The following is a 23256-nucleotide window of genomic DNA, read 5'->3' as shown; positions in this document are numbered from 1 at the left end:
TTTGAACATCCTTTTTGTTTGACCCACATAATATTTTTTACATCCACATCTAATAATATAAATCACTTGTTCTGTGGTGCAACTAAAATGCCCCTTAGGTATATAACTAATTCCATTAATATAAGGGAAAGAATTCTCCACATAAATACAAATTTTACATTTTCCACACTCTTTAGTGCCTATACTTTGAACAGATCTAACTAAATTCTGTACAGGCAACTCAAACTTTGTATGTACAACTATATCTCTAATATTTCTTCCTCTCTTATAACTAAATTTTAACATTTTATTTGTCATGTCTTTTAATTCTTCAAAATTCTGTAAATATTTCCAAAAATATAAAATGCATCTTTTTATATCTTCACTGCATATATTATATACAGATGCCATATAGATGTTATTATCACTATTTTTACCTGACTCAAATTTATATCTTATATGTCCTTTGGGATACCTATGATACCTTTTATTAAATATTTTATTTTATTAAATATTTTATTTTTACTCATATTAATCAACTGACTATCATACTTTCTATTTTTAAACATATCACATGTCTTATCTCATCGAGGAAATCTTCCTCATTATTACATATTCGAGAAATTCTCAACAATTCACTGTATGGTATTGCTTCTATGACATGTTTAGGATGGCAACTATTACCCATCAAAAATTGATTAATACTATCAAATTTTCTGTATATTCTAGTAACTACATGTTCACCCACTATTCCTTTTAGATTCACATCTAAAAAAGAAACAATACTACCACTTTGTATCCCATCAAATTTTATATTAAATCTATTTTTTTGAATATCTTGAACAAAATTGTTACATAAAAAAATCAAGTCATCTATAAATCTAAAATAGTACATAACATGTTGCTTAACAAAAGTATGTGTATAGATACATTCTAATTCTGGATACATTTTGCATTTTGGTACTTGTGTTGTTTTCATTCTTATGCAAATAGTCTGATGATTTTCATTGCTTCTAGCCAAAACATTGCATATTTATTTATTTGTTTATTCATTTATTTATCATTTGTTTACTCGGAAAGTCTGACTGGGAAAGGTTACTTTTTCATTGGAGGCCCAGAGAGAAAAGCTCTAGGAGTAAGTTTTAATGCACAAATTACAATATACACTGATTTTCACAGGTACCGGACAAACATTTTCTAGTTATCTGCTGAGAAAGAGGCTACGTGGAGCTTTTTAAGCTTAAAGCTGCCACAGTTGTGTTACCTCTGTGAAAAAAAACTCCAGTAATGAAATGACCTTCACTTATAAACACTTTGCGTTCTGGAGAGAATTCACACTCAACTTCAAATGATACTGTTCTTTTTCTTCACACGGAGTTATACAAGTAACAGAATATGCTGTTTGCTTGGCCTTGATACCAGACAGACCACTGGAAAGTGGCCTTCATATGCATGCTCACTGCTGCTAAAACAAATGTCACAGCTTTGCACCTATAGATGCTCAAAACAGGATTCAAATTGTGGTTTACTGTTTGTTGGAAGCCAAGAACCTCCTAGTTGCTTGATCAGTGAATCATCTTGGGACCATATAATTTGCCTAGAGCATACACACAATGGGCACAACCATTCTTCCCCTGCCAGCATCTCGGACACATGAGCTGCTAATTGAATCTGGCCCACCTAGGCCATAGTTGGGGCTTTATCCCTCTACTCCACGGCACTGGCAAAAGCACCTATTACGGTTACACTACTAGCCACTCTTACTGTGTTACCCTCCATCCACCAGTCTATAACCCCCTTTTTTCTTGCCATTTTTCATATGGGGTCGGGGTATCACATCAAGAGTGACAATCATCTAAAGTCAATGTTCACACCACTGGGTGGCTAGTCCAGCTGCTGCTGTTGTTTCATACTACATGCACACATATATCTATGGCCAGTTTAAGAGTGCCCTATCCACCTACTGATCGTCTTTGGAACATAGGAGAAAACTGCAGCACTCGGGGAAAACGGGCATGAATGCTGGGAGGACATGCAGACTCCACACAGAAAGCACTCCAGACAGGAATCAAACCAGAGAACCTCTTGCTGTGAATCTGCTGAGCCACTGTGTTAGTGTTATCTTTAACCTTTACTTTACATAAATAATGTTGACATGAATGGATTTCTTTTTGCCTTTCTTAATTCCTGTTGTAATAGTTCAGCCTGCAAGTGACAAGACCGGTACAAACGCTCTCAGACAAGACAGAGGTCCTACTTCAGAAGCTATTGTGCTTAGTCACAAGGGCAGTTACAGTGACAATAAAGGGAAGCTGGTGAACATGATAATGTATATGGTTAGTTACACTCACTGCCCATGCATGTAACCCAAGCCATCTATCAGTGCTAAGGCAGAGGGCAGTCAATCTTCCAGATGAACACAGTCTATGCTGAGGATTTCTGGGAAATGGAGGAATAATACTTTTGCCACTGCTGAGGCTACACAAAATTAGTATGTGTGATACAAAACAGTTTAAAAAATAGCTGTCTGTCAAGCAACTCGGTGATCATTAAAATCCTTGTCACACAGCAACAGGTTCGAGTTAATCAGGGAGATGACTCATTAAGCAACAGACATCTGCACTGAACAGCAATACTGTTTATCCCAGTATGCCAGATTGTACTGCCGCAATAAAACAAAACAAAACAAAACTGCTCCTGGACAGAAATACACAACAGAAACAGGATAGCAATCAAAACTTTTAAGAAGCAATTGCAAAAAGGATAAATGCCTTTTTGTTTCTAGAAGAATGAAGGCGAAAAAACAGAAATAACTTGCCAGTTGCATTCAGATACACAACATAAAAAATGAAAGATGACCCTTACTTTTTTTCTGGATGTTGGCAATTTCTTGTAACATTGTGTTCTACTTCTCCAAAATCCTCAAATTGTTCTTCTGTACTGACCAGGGATATAGTGGAATGGTTGTGAAGACTGCAGGGTTCAGAACAGTGACAACTATCATCCCTGAAACACAAAATCACTATACATCAGATATTAAACAACTATTAAACACATTATTAACCCACTACATTTATCGTTCTGTTACAGCATTCTCCATAACAGTACTTCTGCTCACCATATCAAACACTTAATTTACAGAAAGTTTCTTAAACATACATTTTTCATCTCAAAGCTTGACATTTGATTTTTTTTTTTTGATTTTTTTTTTTAGTGTAGAAGAAAAAAAGTGGAGACATTTTAAATATCAATGCTTTGAAAATCTGACTCTAGCATGCAATTCCTTAAGCACAGATAGGTCAGTTCAGTACTTAGGGTTAGTGTTTGTTATAAAAAGGATCAGTAGCAGGTTGCTGACAGCAGTTTTGCTGAAATGTGAATCAGTCACCAACAAAGACAACAGATAGATTCTTTTTTTTTTTTTTGGGGGGGGGGGTGTGCTCCAATGCACCATGTTGGGGACTTCAAATCCTTGGACCAGGAGTTTAACAAATCGGTTTTGAGGTTGGCAAACCTTTGGAAAATGGAATCTATAAAACTGGGGAAATCTCTGTGCATAAATATGCATTTTGATCAAGTGATATCTGAGAAACTGGCTATGAGCAGCTTGAAAGAAAACTTACAACTATACAATGTTTTTCTCCTTTAAAGAACCCAGCTCATTATAACTGCATTTCTTAAAAACAGGTCGCCAATTTTTTTTCCTTGTGTGTACAAAACTCACAGTAATGGGAGAAAGTGACTTGCTTAGTTGAGTTAACTTGTTTGCATTTGGAGACTAGTGAAAATAGTCTGATGTTCCGGTCATGGAAAACAAAATATTTAAGAGAAATTCTGCATGACTTTCGACTTGCCTCCTAGTGAAACAAAGGCAACAGGGGTGCCAGCAGATAAGCACATTGCAGTGCTCTAGCTGCTTTGCCCACAACCACTTATTAAATATGGTGAGCCAAGGTCTTGGCAGATCTTATCAAAAGCTAGCAACTATCAGTGTGCATCAACTATTTGCTGGTCAGGGGCATAGATGGAGACCCAATTTCGACCTAGATAACCAGGATTTGTTAGTGGTACCTACAATGGAAGAGCCAGATAGGGTGGGAGGAAGGTGGGTTGAATAGGTACACCTCACTGTCTTCTGCTGTGGAGTATGCATGCACCTGGAGCACACAAATAGTGGTGTAATCCCTGGAGCAGACCAGAGAAACCACCCCTCAAGTTACAGGGGAGAGGGACAGAGCTGCTTTAAGGTAACTCCCCTTGTAGAAGTGAGGTAACATCTTTCATGTACAGCCCATTGCACATTTCTCCCTGTAGTCATACCAGACACATGGGCAATAAGGACAGGGAGGAAACACAAAAAGTACACAAACCAACCCCGATGGGTGCCTGGATGATAACCCCTCAGTCAGCTCTTTCCCAGTGATGGGAACACATGTGACAATTGGCAGAGAGGGTGACATGACAGTAGCATTTCACCTGGCTGCAAACAAGTCAGCTTCATAGGGCAGTGTATAACTAGAGCAGAACAAATTCTTATTTTACCTTTAAAACGTATTAGAACATATTCTGTGTTGAGGGCCCAACTCCAAATACCCTAAATTCAGTACAGTGTATACAGCCAGAACCAGCAATAGGCTACCAAGGCATCGCCTAAGGACCACTGGCCAACACACTTCCATTTCTTCTTTAAGCACAGTGTGTGAGTTATTTCTTCTTTAAGGATGCATGCAGACTGTGCCCTTAGTAGCATCTGTGCACATGTCCTTAGTTGGAAACATACACATTTAAACTGGAATGGAGCAGAGCGCACGATTTTTAAAATGAGCAGTTCCAGATGAATGAGGTTAGTGGAGAAATAAGAAGCATACGTGGAGCAGCATGGATTTTCCGGACAAGGTTAGTGGAGAACAAAAAGTGTGTGTGTGTGTGTATGTGTATATATAAAATGCCCTAGTTAGGGGGCTAGTTCATTTAACCAGGTTCAAATCGTTACTGTAGTTACAGGAGAGAAGAGCCTGAATCCTGTACACCAACTACCAGACTATTTGTTTCAGTGCATTTTCAAGGAATTGTGAGCTTTGCTCTCTTTGTTGCTATACCCCCTACTGTAGCGAACTTGCTCACAACTCAACTGTATAAAGCAAAAAATGCAACCCCTATTAACAATGCTCACCATTATGTAATGCCTCAACCTAAAACTGTAAAAGATGTGTTCAGTCTATGTAAATATGTTAAATCTTAAGCTTCATTGGTATGTTACTAGTCAATGTTACATTTGGTACCATCTATTTAAATTAGCACTAAGCTTGAATGTTAAGTTACTACTCAATGTTAAGTTTAGTACTATCTATGTAAATTTGAAGGCTTCTGTATATCCCATATATTTTGCTTAAAATTTAACTGTAGAGCTTTTCTCCCTGGGCCTCCGCTGAAAATGGAATGTATGCAATCGGACTTTCCTGGTCAACAAATGTAAAATAAAACAAATAAATAAACAAACAGAAGTTTACTGCTGCTCAGGCCAAGTGTGTTTTTAATGTGCAGCTGTTTTGTTTAGCAAATGGTGTTTGTGCTAGAGAAGTTGAAAGCAGTGTTAGTAGCACAACAGGTAGCATACTTGCTTTGATGCAGAAGTCTGTGGGTTCTACTCCCACAACATGTAAATGAATTGCTGATACTGTGTTATACTTTAAAGGGTAAGGGTGGGTTGCTGCAGTCCTGAGTGCATCCTCCTTTGGATGAGACACCTTGCAACTATGAAACTGCCATCCATTCCCAGCTTACCAATTTTTTATTTATTTTTTTAAGTAACAATTTATTCAAGGGCAGTAGGCACTGACTTGTAGATGAAACACTGAAACTGAAGTTGTTTCTAGCAAACAACTTTAATTACTTATACTGGAATTATTCAGATTACTTTTACTTCTGCAGCGATTGTACATATTGACAGACATTGGTGAACTGTAATGACAGAAGTCTGAGGGGCCTTTTATGGTTATAATGTTCTAAAATGGGCAGTTAATGGGATTGCTTCACCGCTTACTGGAAAAATGTTCAAAACCACAAATTTAAAATGTACACCAACAAGTGGTGCTGTATTATACAAAGAATATAATTTAATACACTCAGGAAGATGAATCAGAGAACACATGCATGTGTGCATGGTCCTAAATGTGTGCAAGGGGGCTATGGTTTGAAAGCAACCCAAAGGTAAATTTAATCTACTACTGCCCAGATGCATTTTCTTTGAATGTGGGTTTCAATGTTGTTTCAATGAATGCAAGTTTCAAGGGAAGATAAATTTAATGTCAATAAGTCTGTTTTTATTGAGAGACTGTATTGTTTTATTTAGCAAATATGTCAGTGTTTGTGCTATAAAATTTTAAATAAAAGTTTCTAAACGAAATCCAAATGTCTGCAATCATTGTAGATGTAAAGAAGAAAACAGTATGCAGACTGACAGTTTTGAAGAAAAGCCAAGGAATTGGACACAGGAATGGTTGTGGGGGGGGGGGGGGGGTATCAGGGATCCGTTAACCTGCCTAACGCCCATTTGACCATGATCTGACTCTGACTGTCCAAGTGATAAAGGGTTTTGGATTAAAAGTTGATTTGTTTTGACTTAAACCAACTTGATTTGGAACCAAATTATACATAGTATTTATTTTCCATATACTCTTACTTTGTATATAGCAATCTCAATACCTGTTGATTTTAAGAAATCACATCATCTGCATAATGTCAAATTATAAACACACAAACAAATACAGAGAAAGACCTGTTAGAATTAAAGAAGTGAAATGATATGAGAGCTAGTGTTATCCCCTGACTTCTAGAGCTCCAACAATGCCCAATCGGAGTGTTTTCTTTGTGTGTGTGCTTATAACTGGACCTTAATCACCAAGATGAGATTTTCAAAAATGGCAAACTCAACACCAGTGGTACCAGCACAGTATGCTGGAGGTCTCTGGTTTGAGTCCCAAGCGAGAGTTAATACACTTTCACTTCAATGATCATATGTAATGTGTGTATATCCTATTCTATTACTGTACTGCAGGTCAGTATTGCTGCAGCTGCTATGGCACTTTAAAAATGGTAGTACGAGGGGTAGTAAAAGAATATATTCTAAAAGATGTGCCTTCATAGTCTCATTGTTTAAGAATTTTGAGCTAGACAGCAAAGGACAGTATAAGATAAGATGAAATGGGTCACACAAAAAGTACAGTTTTGTACCTACCATAAATGTAGATGTTCGAGGATTCCATTGCTGCAGTCCTGACTATTGGGTATAGTCCGCGTCCAGTCGGCCCGAATACCAGAGTATAAGGCTGACGTCGGTCAGGGCGCATTAGACTGACGTCAGTACGTCAGGGTACTAATGCGCATGACCGACGTCATATCCTCAGTCTTTTCTTGCCCCAGATGTCAGAAGACCCTAAAAAGACAAGTCCCAAAAAACCTGCACCAAAAACATGTACAATATATACAACAATATATACAAAAACTATAAGCATGTAAACTCACCTACACAACCACCCCTAAATACAGAGGGGAAGGAGGGAGGGTAAATTGGACTGCAGCAATGGAATCCTCGAACATCTACATTTATGGTAGGTACAAAACTGTACTATGTTCTTCGTCTTCCATTGCTGCAGTCCTGACTATTGGGTAGAATCCCAAAGCAGAGGTAAGGGAGGCTGGCAAATTATAAAGTAGTAGGAGCTGACAACATGCCTTGTAAAACAGCTGTGGCAAAACCAGCCCTAGACTTAGAGTAGATAGGAAGGTGATAATGCCTAGAGAAAGTATGCACTGAACTCCAAGTAGCTGCTTCCAGAATATCCTTAGTTGCCACCCCCCTTAGAAATGCTGTTGAAGTGGCAGTAGCCCTAGTGGAATGAGGCCTAATCCCAGCTGGAATCTCCTTGCCATGATGGGAATAACAAAATGCAATGCAAAAGCCAATCCACCTAGAAATAGTTTGTTTTGACACAGGCTTGCCCTGAGAACTCAAAGCAAAAGAAACAAACAACTGCTGAGACTGTCTAAAATCCTTAGTCCTGCTTAAATAATAACGCAATTGCCTGTGTACATCTAAAGTGTGCAAAATCTTTTCCCCTTTATTTTGAGGATCTGCAAAAAACGTAGGCAAATGAATAGTTTGGTTTAAAGCCACACTAGAAACCACCTTAGGCATAAAAGAAGGATTAGTACGCAATGATACCCTATCCTTATGGAAAATCAAAAAGGGCTCTACTGCCATAAGGGCCTGCAACTCAGACACCCTTCTTGCAGAAGTAATAGCCAACAGAAAAGCAGTCTTCCATGACAAATATTTCAATTCAGCAGTAGCTGCAGGCTCAAAAGGTTGTAGAGTAAGTTTTTCCAACACAAAATTGAGATCCCAAGCAGGAGTAGGAGCTCTACGTGGGGGTCTTATATTCTTTGCCCCTCTAAGAAACTGCTTGAACAAAGGATGCGAAAACAAAGGTGGGTCACAATCATAGTGAGCTGAAATTGCTGCAGCATGAATCTTTATGGAAGAGAAGGACAAACCTTTGTCCAATAATTCAGTAAGATATTGAAGAGCCACACTCAAATTAGGCTCAGAAATCTCCAAATTCTTTGCTGTACTCCAAACCAAAAATCTCTTCCATTTTTCTGCATACACTTTCCTTGTACTAGGTCTTCTAGCTTCCATAATCACATTTAAAACTTGTTGAGGAAGTTGAGACCTGCTGTGCTTCAACACAGAATATGCCAAGCTGTTAGATGAAGAGAGTGTAGCTTGACATTGAGCAGATGACCGTCCTTCTGAGATAACAGATGAGGAATCAGAGGTAAAGGCCATGGAGGCTTCTTTACCAGACTCCGTAGTAGAGGGTACCAGTGTTGCCGAGGCCAATCTGGAGCTATCAAAATCATCCTTGGCCTGTCTTGTCTGACCTTTAACAGTACCTTTGGAAGAAGAGGTAGAGGTGGAAAGGCATACACATGAAGGTTTTTCCAACTGAAAGACAGAGCATCCACTTTCCAAGCCGTGAGATGAAACCCCTTTGTGCAATACTTTGGCAGCTGGTGGTTTAGTGGAGAAGCGAACAGATCTATGTCTGGAGTTCCCCATGACACTGTCAGTTTCTGAAATACATGAAGATCCAGTTTCCACTCGTGGGGATCCATGATTTGTCTGCTTAACACATCCGCTAAGGAGTTCTGTGCTCCTGGCAGAAACCTTGCCTGAAGAGTTAGTTGTAGGCTTAGCGCAGTCTCCCATAAAATCATTGCTTGCCTGCATAGAGGATAAGAATGTGTTCCCCCTTGCTTGTTGATGTACCACATGACAGTTGTGTTGTCTGTTAGAATCAACACCTGCCCTGGAAGAAGTAACTCCTTGAAAGCCATCAATGCAAACTGGACTGCTAACATCTCCTTCATGTTGATATGTAGATGCTGTAGTCTGGCAGGCCACTTGTCTTGTATCCACTTTCCATTTAGATGAGCTCCCCAAGCAATGTCCGAGGCATCTGTCGTTAAGATCTGACTTGCCTCTGGCCGGGTCACAGAGAGTCCCTTGTTTAGGTGACATTCCTGAGCCCACCACAAGAATTCCTTTTGAAGGCAAGGTATTATTTGAATGACAGTGTCCAAATCGTGGCAGTGCTGTGTCCATACATTTTTGAGATACCATTGTAACTTCCTCATATGCAGTTTGGCATTGGGAAGCACCAGAATACAAGATGCCATGAACCCTAATGCTTGAAGGACTGTCCTTGCAGTCAGCACGGACTGATGAGATAGGTGATGGAAGTAAAGTGACAGACTCTTTTGTTTGTCCGGGGTTAAAAAGGCCATCTGGGCTGCTGTATTCAGTCTCACACCCAGAAAGCACATGTCTTGAGAGGGTACTAGACTGGACTTTATTTCGTTCACAGAATACCCTAGGCATCTTAGCACTGCGAAAACATATTCCAGGTGCTGTAGAAGAACTTCCCTTTCTTGAGCCAGAATCAGGCAGTCGTCCAAGTAAGGATAGATTTGAATTCCTTGAAGCCTGAAGTAAGCTATCACTGGAGCCAGAACCTTTGTGAACACTCTGGGTGCAGTAGATAAGCCAAAGGGCAATGCAGAGAACTGATAATGAGAATTTCCAGTTCGAAACCGCAGATATTTCCTGCAACTTAGCCTTATAGGCACATGAAGGTAAGCTTCTTTGAGATCTAAAGTTACCATCCAGTGATCTTTGCCCAGCAGAGGTAAAAGCTGTTGTAACGTCAACATCTTGAACTTGGGAATGTCCAGATAAGTGTTGAGGATAGATAAATCCAAAATTGGTCTCCACGTGTTTCCCTTCTTTGGTACAAGGAACAGGCGAGAATAAAATCCTAGGCCCCTTTCTGATACAGGGACTGGCTGAATGGCCCCTATGTGAAGTAACTGTAAAACTTGCTTGTGAGCCTCTTTTCGTTGTTGAGGAGGAACGTCTGGCATGCCTTTGAAAGGGGCATTGTATGGAAATAAAATCTGTAACCTTGGTGAATGATATCCAACACCCATTTGTCTTGAGTAATTAAATCCCAATTTTCTTTGAAAAGAGACAGTCTTCCTCCCAAAGGAGCTGCCAAACGTGAATCTGCTGGCAGCTGAAAAAACAGGTCATTGGGTCTGTTTACGAAAGGACTGACCCCTGCCCTCACCAGAAGTCTGAGCAGGTGAACTCCCTGTTCTAGGCCTAAAAGAACCTTGAGCCCTGCCCCTACCACGTCTAGACCTACCCCTAGACTGAGAATCATAAGCAGGATATGTCCATCCCTTAGCAGGCCAATTTCTACTAAACTTCGGTGGCTGTACCTGCAAAAAATCTTTAACAGTTTGCATAGACTTAGCTTTGTCCTCCATTTTCTTTAAAACTGCTTCCACAGGCGAACCAAACAACACATCAGACTGTAAAGGAGCATCCAAAATCCTTGTCTTAACATGCTCAGCTAAATTCTGATCCTTCAACCAGGCATGCCTGCGAAGAACAGAACTGGTAGCAGCCACCCTCGAGGAGGCCTGTACAGCATCAAAACCACATTGCAAAGAATGCTTACCCACTTGTTCAGACACATGAACCAAATCCAGCAACTCTTTACACTCAATACCTTCCGCCAAAGCATCCACCTTAGATTTCAATTGTGAAAGGAGATAATTCTGACATTTTAGCATGTGAAACTGACAATTCAAAGCTCTCATGGCTAGAGTGGAAGAAGTATACACTTTCTTTCCCCACCTATCCAAAGCCCGTGCCTCTTTATCAGTGGGAACAGGATTTTTAACCACAGAAGCCTTTACACCCTTAGGCCCTTGAGAAATAGTTTCTGGGTCCGCCCTAGGACTCTTAAACAAATATTTATGAGCTTCGGGCACCCTATAATATCTATCAGGCTTAACAGGAGCAGGAGGCAAAGAGTCAGGGTTCAGGGAAGCCTCTGCAAAAACATCTTCCACCACATTCAACACAGGAGGAATAGCTAAAGGCCTATGCTGGGGTAAAACAAGAACTCCCTAAGCCTTTTCCTGGAGTCAGAGTAATCCTGGCCTTCCCATTTAAAGTGCTCCCTCATGGAATGCAAAGTCTCTGAAAATGAGAAATCCTCAGGTGGAGAAGCTGTAGGAGTGGAATCATCCACATCAGAATCAGAATAAGTAGGATACTCCTGCATATCTTCCACAGAAGATTCTGAAGCCTCTGAACACTGTTCAAAACTATCAAACTCGGTTCCACCCTAGGCCTCTTATCAGGCGGAGGCATAGAACCCCTAATCATAGTAATCAAATCTTCTGCCATTTTAAGCATATGTTTCTTAGGTACAGAACCCGAAATGCTAGGAGAAGCCCCCACTGAAGCTGAAGTAGGCCTACCTCTCAAAGAAGTTTTGGCAACAGAAGGAGAGGCCCTAACTACCTTGGGAAGAGAGGGAAGAACAGTCACCTGAGAAGCCCCTCAGCCTGGCCTACCTCCTGAGAAGGCACATCCTGTAAGAGTATAGTTTCTGCCTGGGACTCCATGGAAACTCCTGGCAAAACCTCCGGCTCCACTGAGCCTTCTAAAGAACCGACGTCCGGGACTGCCGGTTCCTCAACCCTAGGCTTCACAGTTTTATCCTTGCGCTTCTTGGAGGAAGCGGGCCGGAGCATCCGACGGCATTTTATAATTGCAACGCTTCCCAAACACTAACCTGGCACAGTCTAACCTCCTCTTAATAGTGCGTTTGTTAAACCTAGCACAAGAGCGGCAACCAACAACGCCGTGCTCAGGCCCTAAACAAGGTATACACAAGGTATGATAATCCCTATGAGGTATCTGTTTCCCACAAGAAATACAGTTATTCACTTTTTCTGACATCCGGTAAAATACTGAGGCAAGAAAAACTAAAATGTTCCCCAACGGGTACTTAGCCAACTCTGTTTCGGTCTGAAACTCCGGTTTCGGAAATATTTCAGTACGCCAACCTGCACTCGCAAAACTGCTTCTGCATCGGACCATGCGGCAAAAAAGACTGAGGATATGACGTCGGTCATGCGCATTAGTACCCTGACGTACTGACGTCAGTCTAATGCGCCCTGACCGACGTCAGCCTTATACTCTGGTATTCGGGCCGACTGGACGCGGACTATACCCAATAGTCAGGACTGCAGCAATGGAAGACGAAGAACATCTGACTAGATGCATGTATGAAACAAACTGTATCACACCATAAGAATGGCTCATATGGAACTGTGCCTGATCCAAACACTGCAAGATGTCATTAATGGAGCACTGTCCTACTATGAAGCTCGTAAACAATTTTGATCACTTCAAGTTGGTTAAATTTTCTTCCTGGTACCTACGTCTGTTGCATAGATAGATAAAGTAATGACTGCAAAACAGGTGACTGCAGATTGATCAACAGCTGTGGAGCTGGAATAGTTGAAAGAGTTGGGTGAGGTGGACAAGAGACAAGTGACTTACAATGGCACTCTGTAAGAGTGGGGGGGGTTAGATTATGGGGACGACTCCTGTAGTGACCTGGTCTTTTAGGACTGGTGTAGTCCACTCTCTATAAGTGCAGGCTATGGAGGAGGGATGTGGGAGGGACCTGCCTAAGCTGGTGATAGTAGACCTTGCAGAGGCCACATCAAAGAGAGGGCATGCATCTATATCAGGGCATAACCTATCCTCCCAATCAATCATGTGAAGTTAGTACTACCACAGTGGGATGGGGTTAGACCATACAGCAAAAGTGACCTGATGGCTGCTAGCATGATGGCTCAGCAAATTGACTTACCTCATGAAGAAAAAAAAAATGGATAAAATGGGCTGGGAATAGCTTCAGCCCCAGGATAAATGAATGGGCCGATGGATCACATTGGTGATGGTGGGGGGGGGTTGGTTAGGAGGAAGCATGGCTCAAAAATAATTGCTTCCATGCATGACCAGTGGTTACGAGGCTTATGGGGTCAAGCCTGAAAGGTCTGGCTATCCTACTGCTCTTTATGCTGGAAAAAAATCCAACACCTGGAGTAGGACTGCTGATGGTAACTCATTCTGCATTGGTAACCCATACTTGGAAAGGAGCATATAATATCATATGTGGGTGCTGAGAGGTGCAGTGGAAGTGGGCATCTGGTACTTGGCAGCTGTCTGTCATGGTAGGAATACAGGAGACCTGGTAAACAATTAACTTGCAAGTATTATATGTAAAGTAGAACACAGGTGCTTAAGAAAACAGGTCTTTTTTTCCTCCTCAATTTCCTTTTTAAGCTGGACATTTGGAAATCCTGATGCATGGACTTAGGATTTTGTCATCTTCCTAGAGAATTATATGGGTCCATGTTTGACAAGCAGAATGGTCAATGGAGGAGTTGGACAGAGGAGGATGGGAGTGAGAGGTCAACATTACCTTGCTTGAGAGAGAGAGAGACAGAGACAGAGACAGAGAGACAGAGAGAGAGACAGAGAGAGAGAGAGAGAGAGAGAGAGACAGAGGCAGAGACAGAGAGAGACAGAGACAGAGAGAGAGAGACAGAGAGAGAGAGAGAGAGAGAGAGAGAGAGAGAGAGAGACAGAGAGAGACAGAGAGAGAGAGAGAGAGAGAGAGAGAGAGAGAGAGACAGAGACAGAGACAGAGACAGAGACAGAGACAGAGACAGAGAGAGAGACAGAGAGAGAGACAGAGACAGAGACAGAGAGAGAGACAGAGAGACAGAGAGAGACAGAGACAGAGAGAGAGACAGAGACAGAGAGAGAGACAGAGACAGAGAGAGACAGAGACAGAGAGAGAGAGACAGAGAGAGAGACACAGAGAGAGAGAGACAGAGAGAGAGAGAGAGAGAGAGAGAGACAGAGACAGAGAGAGAGAGACAGAGACAGAGAGAGAGAGACAGAGACAGAGAGAGAGAGACAGAGAGAGCGAGAGACACACTCAGAGAGAGAGACACACTCAGAGAGAGAGACACTCAGAGAGAGACACACTCAGAGAGAGACACACTCAGAGAGAGACACACTCAGAGAGAGACACAGAGAGAGAGAGAGACAGAGACACAGAGAGAGACAGAGACACAGAGAGAGAGAGAGAGAGAGAGAGAGAGAGAGAGAGACAGAGAGAGAGATCGCATCCTTAAGAACCTGGTAAGCTCCGTGCTGCAAGTAGCATACAGCTTGGTTAGATGTTGCTCAAGTGTGGTAGTGATCATACACCTCTTAAAGGCAGCAGCACAGGACACTGCAAGGCTGCTATGGGGCGATGGAGGTTAGGACACACTTCCTGGATGAAGTATGATCGTATATCACTTCACTGGCTCTGAAGATGGGTTAGGTTGAGCTTGGAGGAGGCCAAGGGGGCCCAGCAGACCTGGTAAATAAGGGGGGGGGGGGTGGAGGTAGTTGATTGTTAGCTGCAAGGATGTGAAAAACAGAACAAGATAAAATGCAGAATGTATGCCCACTACAAGCAACTGTTTAAAGTGAATTAAAAAAAAAAAAACAGAAAAGAAATGTAGAAGGGTAATGGGTAAAGGAGAACATTTGTGTACTGCTTGGGAGGAGGGGAGAGAAAGACTAATCAAATTTAGTCTGTACTTGGGTTATTAAAACAATGAGTAAAAGGGTCACATAGGAAAACCAACTGGTTAAAAAACACAAAAAGAAAAATCTAGCAAAGCTAGACTTTCCACTGTGTGATACCTTAAACCTCTTGTATCAGAGGCAACATGGGATATATGCAAATTACCCCTTAAGGATATCAGGTGTTTCAGCTAAATGGCAATTCTGAATGTCCATGACTTTTTCTTTTACTTTTACCTTTAAGTCTATTTATGGACATTTTCAGGCCAATAAAGTCAAACCCCTCTAGCTGTGGACATGCATGTTTAGTTTGTTAGTTGGGATATTTGTAGATACCCTAATATATATTGATATCAGTTGGGTACAACAACCCAGGCAACCCTGTGTTTCCAAAAGTCAAACACTCCTCTAACACTGTGCTGATGATGCCATAAGAGGGCAGAAAAGTACAGTTTTGTACCTACCATAAATGTAGATGTTCGAGGATCCACATTGCTGCAGTCCTTACTATTGGGGTAGTCCGCTGTCCAGTCGGCCCGAATACCAGAGTATATGGCTGACGTCGGTCAGGGCGCATTAGACTGACGTCAGTACGTCAGGGTACTAATGCGCATGACCGACGCCATATCCTCAGTCTTTTCTTGCCCCAGATGTCAGAAGACCCTAAAAAGACAAGGCCCAAAATACCTGCACCAAAAATATGTACAAAATATACACAAATATATACAAAAATATCAGCATATAACCTCACCTACACAACCACCCCTAAACACAGAGGGGAAGGAGGGAGGGTAAATTGGACTGCAGCAATGTGGATCCTCGAACATCTACATTTATGGTAGGTACAAAACTGTACTATGTTCTTCGTTCCACATTGCTGCAGTCCTTACTATTGGGTAGAATCCCAAAGCAGAGGTAAGGGAGGCTGGCAAATCATAAAGAAGTAGGAGCTGACAACATGCCTTGCAAAACAGCTGTGGCAAAACCAGCCCTAGACTTAGAGTAGATAGGAAGGTGATAATGCTTAGAGAAAGTATGCACTGAACTCCAAGTAGCTGCCTCCAAAATATCCTTAGTTGCCACCCCTTAGAAATGCTGTTGAAGTGGCAGTAGCCCTAGTGGAATGAGGCCTAATCCCAGCTGGAATCTCCTTGCCATGATGGGAATAACAAAATGCAATGCAAAACCCAATCCACCTAGAAACAGTTTGTTTTGACACAGGCTTGCCCTGCGAACTCAAAGCAAAAGAAACAAACAACTGCTGAGACTGCCTAAAATCCTTAGTCCTGCTTAAATAATAACGCAATTGCCTGTGTACATCTAAAGTGTGCAAAATCTTTTCCCCTTTATTTTGGGGTCTGCATAAAAAGTAGGCAAATGAATAGTTTGGTTTAAAGCCACACTAGAAACCACCTTAGGCATAAAGGAAGGATTAGTACGTAATGATACCCTATCCTTATGGAAAATCAAAAAGGGCTCCACTGCCATAAGGGCCTGCAACTCAGACACCCTTCTTGCAGAAGTAATAGCCAACAGAAAAGCAGTCTTCCATGACAAGTATTTCAATTCAGCAGTAGCCGCAGGCTCAAAAGGTTGTAGAGTAAGTTTTTCCAACACAAAATTGAGATCCCAAGCAGGAGTAGGAGCTCTACGTGGGGTCTTATATTCTTTGCCCCTCTAAGAAACTGCTTGAACAAAGGATGCGAAAACAATGGTGGGTCACAATCATAGTGAGCTGAAATTGCTGCAGCATGAATCTTAATGGAAGAGAAGGACAAACCTTTGTCCAATAACTCAGTAAGATATTGAAGAGCCACACTCAAATTAGGCTCAGAAATCTCCAAATTCTTTGCTGTACTCCAAAATAAAAATCTCTTCCATTTTTCTGCGTACACTTTCCTTGTACTAGGTCTTCTAGCTTCCATAATCACATTTAAAACTTGTTGAGGAAGTTGAGACCTGCTGTGTTTCAACACAGAATATGCCAGGCTGTTAGATGAAGAGAGTGAAGCTTGACATTGAGTAGATGACCGTCCTTCTGAGATAACAGATGAGGAATCAAAGGTAAAGGCCATGGAGGCTTCCTTACCAGACTCCTTAGTAGTGGGTACCAGTGTTGCCGAGGCCAATCTGGAGCTATCAAAATCATCCTTGGCTTGTCTTGTCTGACTTTTAATAGCACCTTTGGAAGAAGAGGTAGAGGTGGAAAGGCATACACATGAAGGTTTTTCCAACTGAAAGACAGAGCATCCACTTTCCAAGCTGTGTGATGAAACCCCTTTGTGCAAAACTTTGGCAGCTGGTGGTTTAGTGGAGAAGCGAACAGATCTATGTCTGGAGTTCCCCATGACACTGTCAATTTCTGAAATACATGAAGATCCAGTTTCCACTCGTGGGGATCCATGATTTGTCTGCTTAACACATCTGCTAAGGAGTTCTGTGCTCGGCAGAAACCTTGCCTGAAGAGTTAGTTGCAAGCTTAGCGCAGTCTCCCATAAAATCATTGCTTGCCTGCATAGAGGATAAGAATGTGTTCCCCCTTGCTTGTTGATGTACCACATGACAGTTGTGTTGTCTGTTAGAATCAACACCTGCCCTGGAAGAAGTAACTCCTTGAAAGCCATTAATGCAAACTGGACTGCTAACATCTCCTTCATGTTGATATGTAGATGCTGTAGTCTGGCAGGCCACTTGTCTTGTATCCACTTTCCATTTAGATGAGCTCCCCAAGCAATGTCCGAGGCATCTGTCGTTAAAATCTGACTCGCCTCTGGCCGGGTCACAGAGAGTCCCTTGTTTAGGTGACATTCCTGAGCCCACCACAAAAATTCTTTTTGAAGGCAAGGTATTATTTGAATGACAGTGTCCAAATCCTGGCAGTGCTGTGTCCATACATTTTGAGATACCATTGTAGCTTCCTCATATGCAGTTTGGCATTGGGAAGCACCAGAATACAAGATGCCATGAACCCTAATGCTTGAAGGACTGTCCTTGCAGTCAGCACGGACTGATGAGATAGTTGATGGAAGTAAAGTGATAGACTCTTTTGTTTGTCCGGGGTTAAAAGGCCATCTGGGCTGCTGTATTCAGTCTCACACCCAGAAAGCACATGTCTTGAGAGGGTACTAGACTGGACTTTATTTCGTTCACAGAATACCCTAGGCATCTTAGCACTGCTATAACATATTCCAGATGCTGTAGAAGGTCTTCCTTTTCTTGAGCCAGAATCAGGCAGTCGTCCAAGTAAGGATAGATTTGAATTCCTTTTAGCCTGAAGTAAGCTATCACTGGAGCCAGAACCTTTGTGAATACTCTGGGCGCAGTAGATAAGCCAAAGGGCAATGCAGAGAACTGATAATGAGAATTTCCAGCTCGAAAACGCAGATACTTCCTGCAACTTAGTCTTATAGGCACATGAAGGTAAGCTTCCTTGAGATCTAAAGTTACCATCCAGTGATCTTTGCCCAGCAGAGGTAAAAGCTGTTGTAACGTCAACATTTTGAACTTGGGAATGTCCAGATAAGTGTTGAGGATAGATAAATCCAAAATTGGTCTCCACGTGTTCCCCTTCTTTGGTACTAGGAACAGGCGAGAATAAAATCCTAGGCCCCTTTCTGATACAGGGACTGGCTGAATGGCCCCTATTTGGAGTAACAGAGAAATTTGCTTGTGAGCCTCTTTCCTTTGTGGAGGAGGAACATCTGGCATGCCTTTGAAAGGGGGCAATGTATGGAAATAAAACCGGTAACCGTGGTGAATGATATCCAACACCCACCTGTCTTGAGTAATTAAATCCCAATATTCTTTGAAAAGAGACAGTCTTCCTCCCAAAGGAGCTGCCAGACGAGAATCTACTGGCAGCTGAAAAGGCAGGTCATTGGGTCTGTTTACGAAAGGACTGACCCTGCCCTCACCAGAAGTCTGAGCAGGTGAACTCCCTGTTCTAGGCCTAAAAGAACCTTGAGCTCTGCCCCTACCACGTCTAGACCTACCCCTAGACTGGGAATCATAAGCAGGATATGTCCATCCCTTAGTGGGCCAATTTCTACTAAACTTCGGTGGCTGTACCTGCAAAAAATCTTTAACAGTTTGCATAGACTTAGCTTTGTCCTCCATTTTCTTTAAAACTGCTTCCACAGGCGAACCAAACAACACATCAGACTGTAAAGGAGCATCCAAAATCCTTGTCTTAACATGCTCAGCTAAATTCTGATCCCTCAACCAGGCATGCCTGTGAAGAACAGAACTAGTGGCAGCCACCCTCGAGGAGGCCTGTACAGCATCGAAACCACATTGCAAAGAATGCTTACCCACTTGTTCAGACACATGAACTAAATCCAGCAACTCTTTACACTCAATACCTTCCGCCAAAGCATCCACCTTAGATTTCAGTTGTGAAAGGAGATAATTTTGATATTTAAGCATGTGAAACTGACAATTCACCGCCCTCATGGCTAAAGTGGAAGAAGTATACACTTTCTTTCCCCATCTATCCAAAGCCCTTGCCTCCTTATCAGTGGGAACAGGGTTTTTAACCACAGAGGCCTTAACACCTTTAGGTCCCTGAGAAACAGTTTCCGGGTCTGCCCTAGGACTCTTAAAAAGATACTTATGAGCTTCAGGCACCCTATAGTACCTATCAGGTTTAACAGGAGCAGGAGGCAAAGAATCAGGGTTCAGGGAAGCCTCTGCAAAAACATCTTCCACCACATTCAACACAGGAGGTATAGCTAAGGGCCTATGCTGGGGCAAAACAAGAATTCCCTAAGCCTTTTCCTGGAATCAGAGTAATCCTGGCCTTCCCATTTAAAGTGCTCCCTCATGGAATGCAGAGTCTCTGAAAATGAGAAATCCTCAGGAGGCGAAGCTGTAGGAGTGGAATCATCCACATCAGAATCAGAATAAGGAGGATACTCCTGCAAATCTTCCAGAAGACTCAGAAGCCTCTGAACACTGTTCCAAACTATCAAACTCCGGTTCCACCCTAGGCCTCTTATCAGGAGGGGGCATAGAACCTCTAATCATAGTAATCAAATCTTCTGCCATTTTAAGCATATGTTTCTTAGGCACAGAACCTGAAATGCTAGGAGAAGCCCCCACTGAAGCTGAACTTGGCCTACCTCTCAAAGAAGTTTTAGCAACAGAAGGAGAGGCTCTAACTACCTTGGGAAGAGAGGGAAGAACAGTTACCTGAGAAGCCCCCTCAGCCTGGCCTACCTCCTGAGAAGGCACATCCTGTAACAGTAAAGTCTCTGCCTGAGACTCCAAAGAAACTCCTGGCAAAACCTCTGGCTCCACTGAGCCTTCTAAAGAACCGACGTCCGGGACTGCCGGTTCATCAACCCTAGGCTTCGCTGTTTTGTCCTTGCGCTTCTTGGACGAAGCGGGCGTCGGAGCATCCGACGGCATTTTATAATTGCAACGCTTCCCAAACACTAACCTGGCACAGTCTAACCGTCTCTTAATAGTGCGTTTGTTAAACCTAGCACAAGAGCGGCATCCAACAACGTCGTGCTCAGGCCCTAAACAAGGTATACACAAGGTATGGTAATCCCTATGAGGTATCTGTTTCCCACAAGAAATACAGTTATTCACTTTTTCTGACATCCGGTTAAATACTGAGGCAAGAAAAAACCAAAATGTTCCCAACGGGTACTTAGCCAACTCTGATTCGGTCTGAAACTCCGCTCGAAATATTTCAGAACGCCAACCTGCACTCGCAAAACTGCTTCTGCATCGGACCATGCGGCAAAAAAGACTGAGGATATGGCGTCGGTCATGCGCATTAGTACCCTGACATACTGACGTCAGTCTAATGCGCCCTGACCGACGTCAGCCATATACTCTGGTATTCGGGCCGACTGGACAGCGGACTACCCCAATAGTAAGGACTGCAGCAATGTGGAACGAAGAACATCATGCATGTCCACAGCTAGAGGGGTTTGGTTTATTGGCCTGAAATTGCCCAGTAAAAGAAAAAGTCATGGACATTCAGAATTGCCATTTAGCTGAAACACCTGATATTCTTAAGGAGTAATTTGCATATATCCCAGGTTGCCTCTGATACAAGAGGTTTAAGGTATCACACAGTGGAAAGTCTAGCTTTGCTAGATTTTTCTGTAGTTGGCTTATAGAAAACGTGGGATTGTAAACTATTTTCTTATTGTCGTTCTGCAAGTAAACACGTCTCTGAGTATTCAGGCTCATGTATGAGTGCTTCATTTTCTAAACACTTTTGAGAAAACATCAATCATTAAAGTTAAAAATGAAAAAAAAAAAAAACAAATGAAACAAATGGTCTGTAATAAGCTCCATGAGAATAAGAACATTTAAAAAAAAAATCAGAAAATTAGAAGTTAAACCATTAAGAATGCGGTTCACTCAAAAGGTATTGGTAGAGTAGTACTGGCTAATGCTTGCTACAATGTATTAGTCTAGATTGCAAAAGCCAGGTCTGTGGCATAGAGGAATAAAGTTTTGAATATGGAGCAGGTCACTCACATTCTAGAAGCTGCTCTAATGTCTGAAGGAACTGACTAGTGAGAATGGAAGCGAGTGGCCACTGTTGGCTCACTCATTCTGGATGAGAGCAGCTGTGCTGATGTGCCACAAGGATGGCATCTAGTGACGGAATTAGGTTTTATACCCAGTGGAGTCTGAGCCAATCAAGTTTATGCCACAATATGAGTGCATGAACACTTGTAAATGGAGGCCCTCTTTCTTCAAGAGACAGCAATAATAGAGCTGATGGGGGTGTATAGTGAGAGTGGATAGGCCACACCAAAGACCAACAAACAGGCCCATTCCCTGCCACTTGACACTCTCCTTGGAATAGAGGGCTGACTGATATTCCTAGGCAGGGAAAGAATGGGCTGCAGGATTGTCTCCTAGACTGGAATTACCCCAGTTCACATTCCTCAGAACGAATAGGCTACCTGGGTTTAGGTAGTGGAGCCACCAGCTGAGGTCCTGCAGGGAGGAAAAAATCAATTAGAAAGCAAAAAATATTTACTGGACTTCAGGTCAACATTATATCTGTAAAAATTGGCAAGAGCAGCAGTAAGAGGTCTGCAACCAGTCCCATGTTTAACTTCTAACTTTCAAGTACTTATCCAGATATCAGCAATCTCTTGTTAACATAAAACATGCAGTTGCACAAGATCTTCTGTACACCACCTGCTTGTGAGAACTGAGGTTTCTGTAGTCAAAGCCAGAATGAAACATTCATTTGCTTCAGTAGGACTGCCAGCTGCTAACTAATGTTAAAGGAAACTCGAGACTTTGCCAGTAGCCCCAACAGATAATCTTGGTGTCAAATTCAGGAGACAGCAAAGCTACTTCAAACATCCAAGCCCAGACAATAGCACGGACCACAACACAACAAATGTTTGTAGTAGAAGAGCAAAGGTTTATACATCCTATGCAGATAGTATTGGTTCAGGAGACTTCTCAATCTAACTAAACAAGTTAAGCAAGCTCAAAAATCAACCGAAGCATAGACTACAGACTCAGAGCTGACAAAATGTAACAAAAACATGATTACAGAATTTGTCCTACATAACATTTTACCACCATTTTAGACTACGACTTGGATGCCATAATCCTAGCTTTCATTATTTAGCCTGCTTCTAGACACATTCTCTAAAGTGCATATAGGAATTCTCTGTAAATCATTTTTTTAATTCAATTCCTCCAAACTACACACAGCCTCAGGTTGTTCTTTCCTGGCCTTTCTGCTTGTTCAGCCCTTGACTCCCCCAACTGTTTCTACCATGTAGACTGTACATGACCATTTGCCAGGTGGACCCCCCCCCCCCCCGTTCCTTGAGGATTTAACCTCAAAAGTAGCTCACTACTAGACCATGGAAGCGAGGGATCCAATCAGGAACAGCAACTGTGTAGTCATTAAACTCATGGCAGCTGGCCATTTGACCTAACTATGGAGGGGCTAGTACTATGATATCAGGACATCATTATCACCTTCTGCATTAATCTGAAAGGACCTTTGAGGCTCCTGACCACCACCACAGACCACACAGGCATTTAGGTTTTTCCTACCCCCCATGGGATACAGCAGCTGTCCATCAGCTACATCACTCTATCCTCCTGAGCGTAACTGTAGCCTGCGTCCATTTCTGAACTCAGGTTTCCAGACAGTATACAAACATCCTACTTTGGCAACATCAGGCTGG

The 23256-nt window shown here is 42.2% G+C and overlaps 1 protein-coding gene across 1 annotated transcript in view; it reads right to left on the bottom strand.

The window, feature by feature from the left end:
- LOC122814518 (rab11 family-interacting protein 4-like) overlaps positions 1-23256 on the bottom strand; it is a 319471-nt gene that overhangs the window by 163567 nt on the left and 132648 nt on the right. Inside the window, exon 3 of the mRNA XM_044087093.1 lies at positions 2845-2985. Within this exon, the coding sequence (XP_043943028.1) occupies positions 2845-2985 (141 nt within the window). The remainder of the gene's footprint in view (positions 1-2844; positions 2986-23256) is intronic.

This window comes from Protopterus annectens, chromosome 1.part1, assembly GCF_019279795.1.
Source record: "Protopterus annectens isolate FY-2018-M chromosome 1.part1, PAN1.0, whole genome shotgun sequence".
NCBI classification, from domain to species: domain Eukaryota; kingdom Metazoa; phylum Chordata; order Ceratodontiformes; family Protopteridae; genus Protopterus; species Protopterus annectens.
This window is presented reverse-complemented; position numbering and strand designations above follow the sequence as displayed.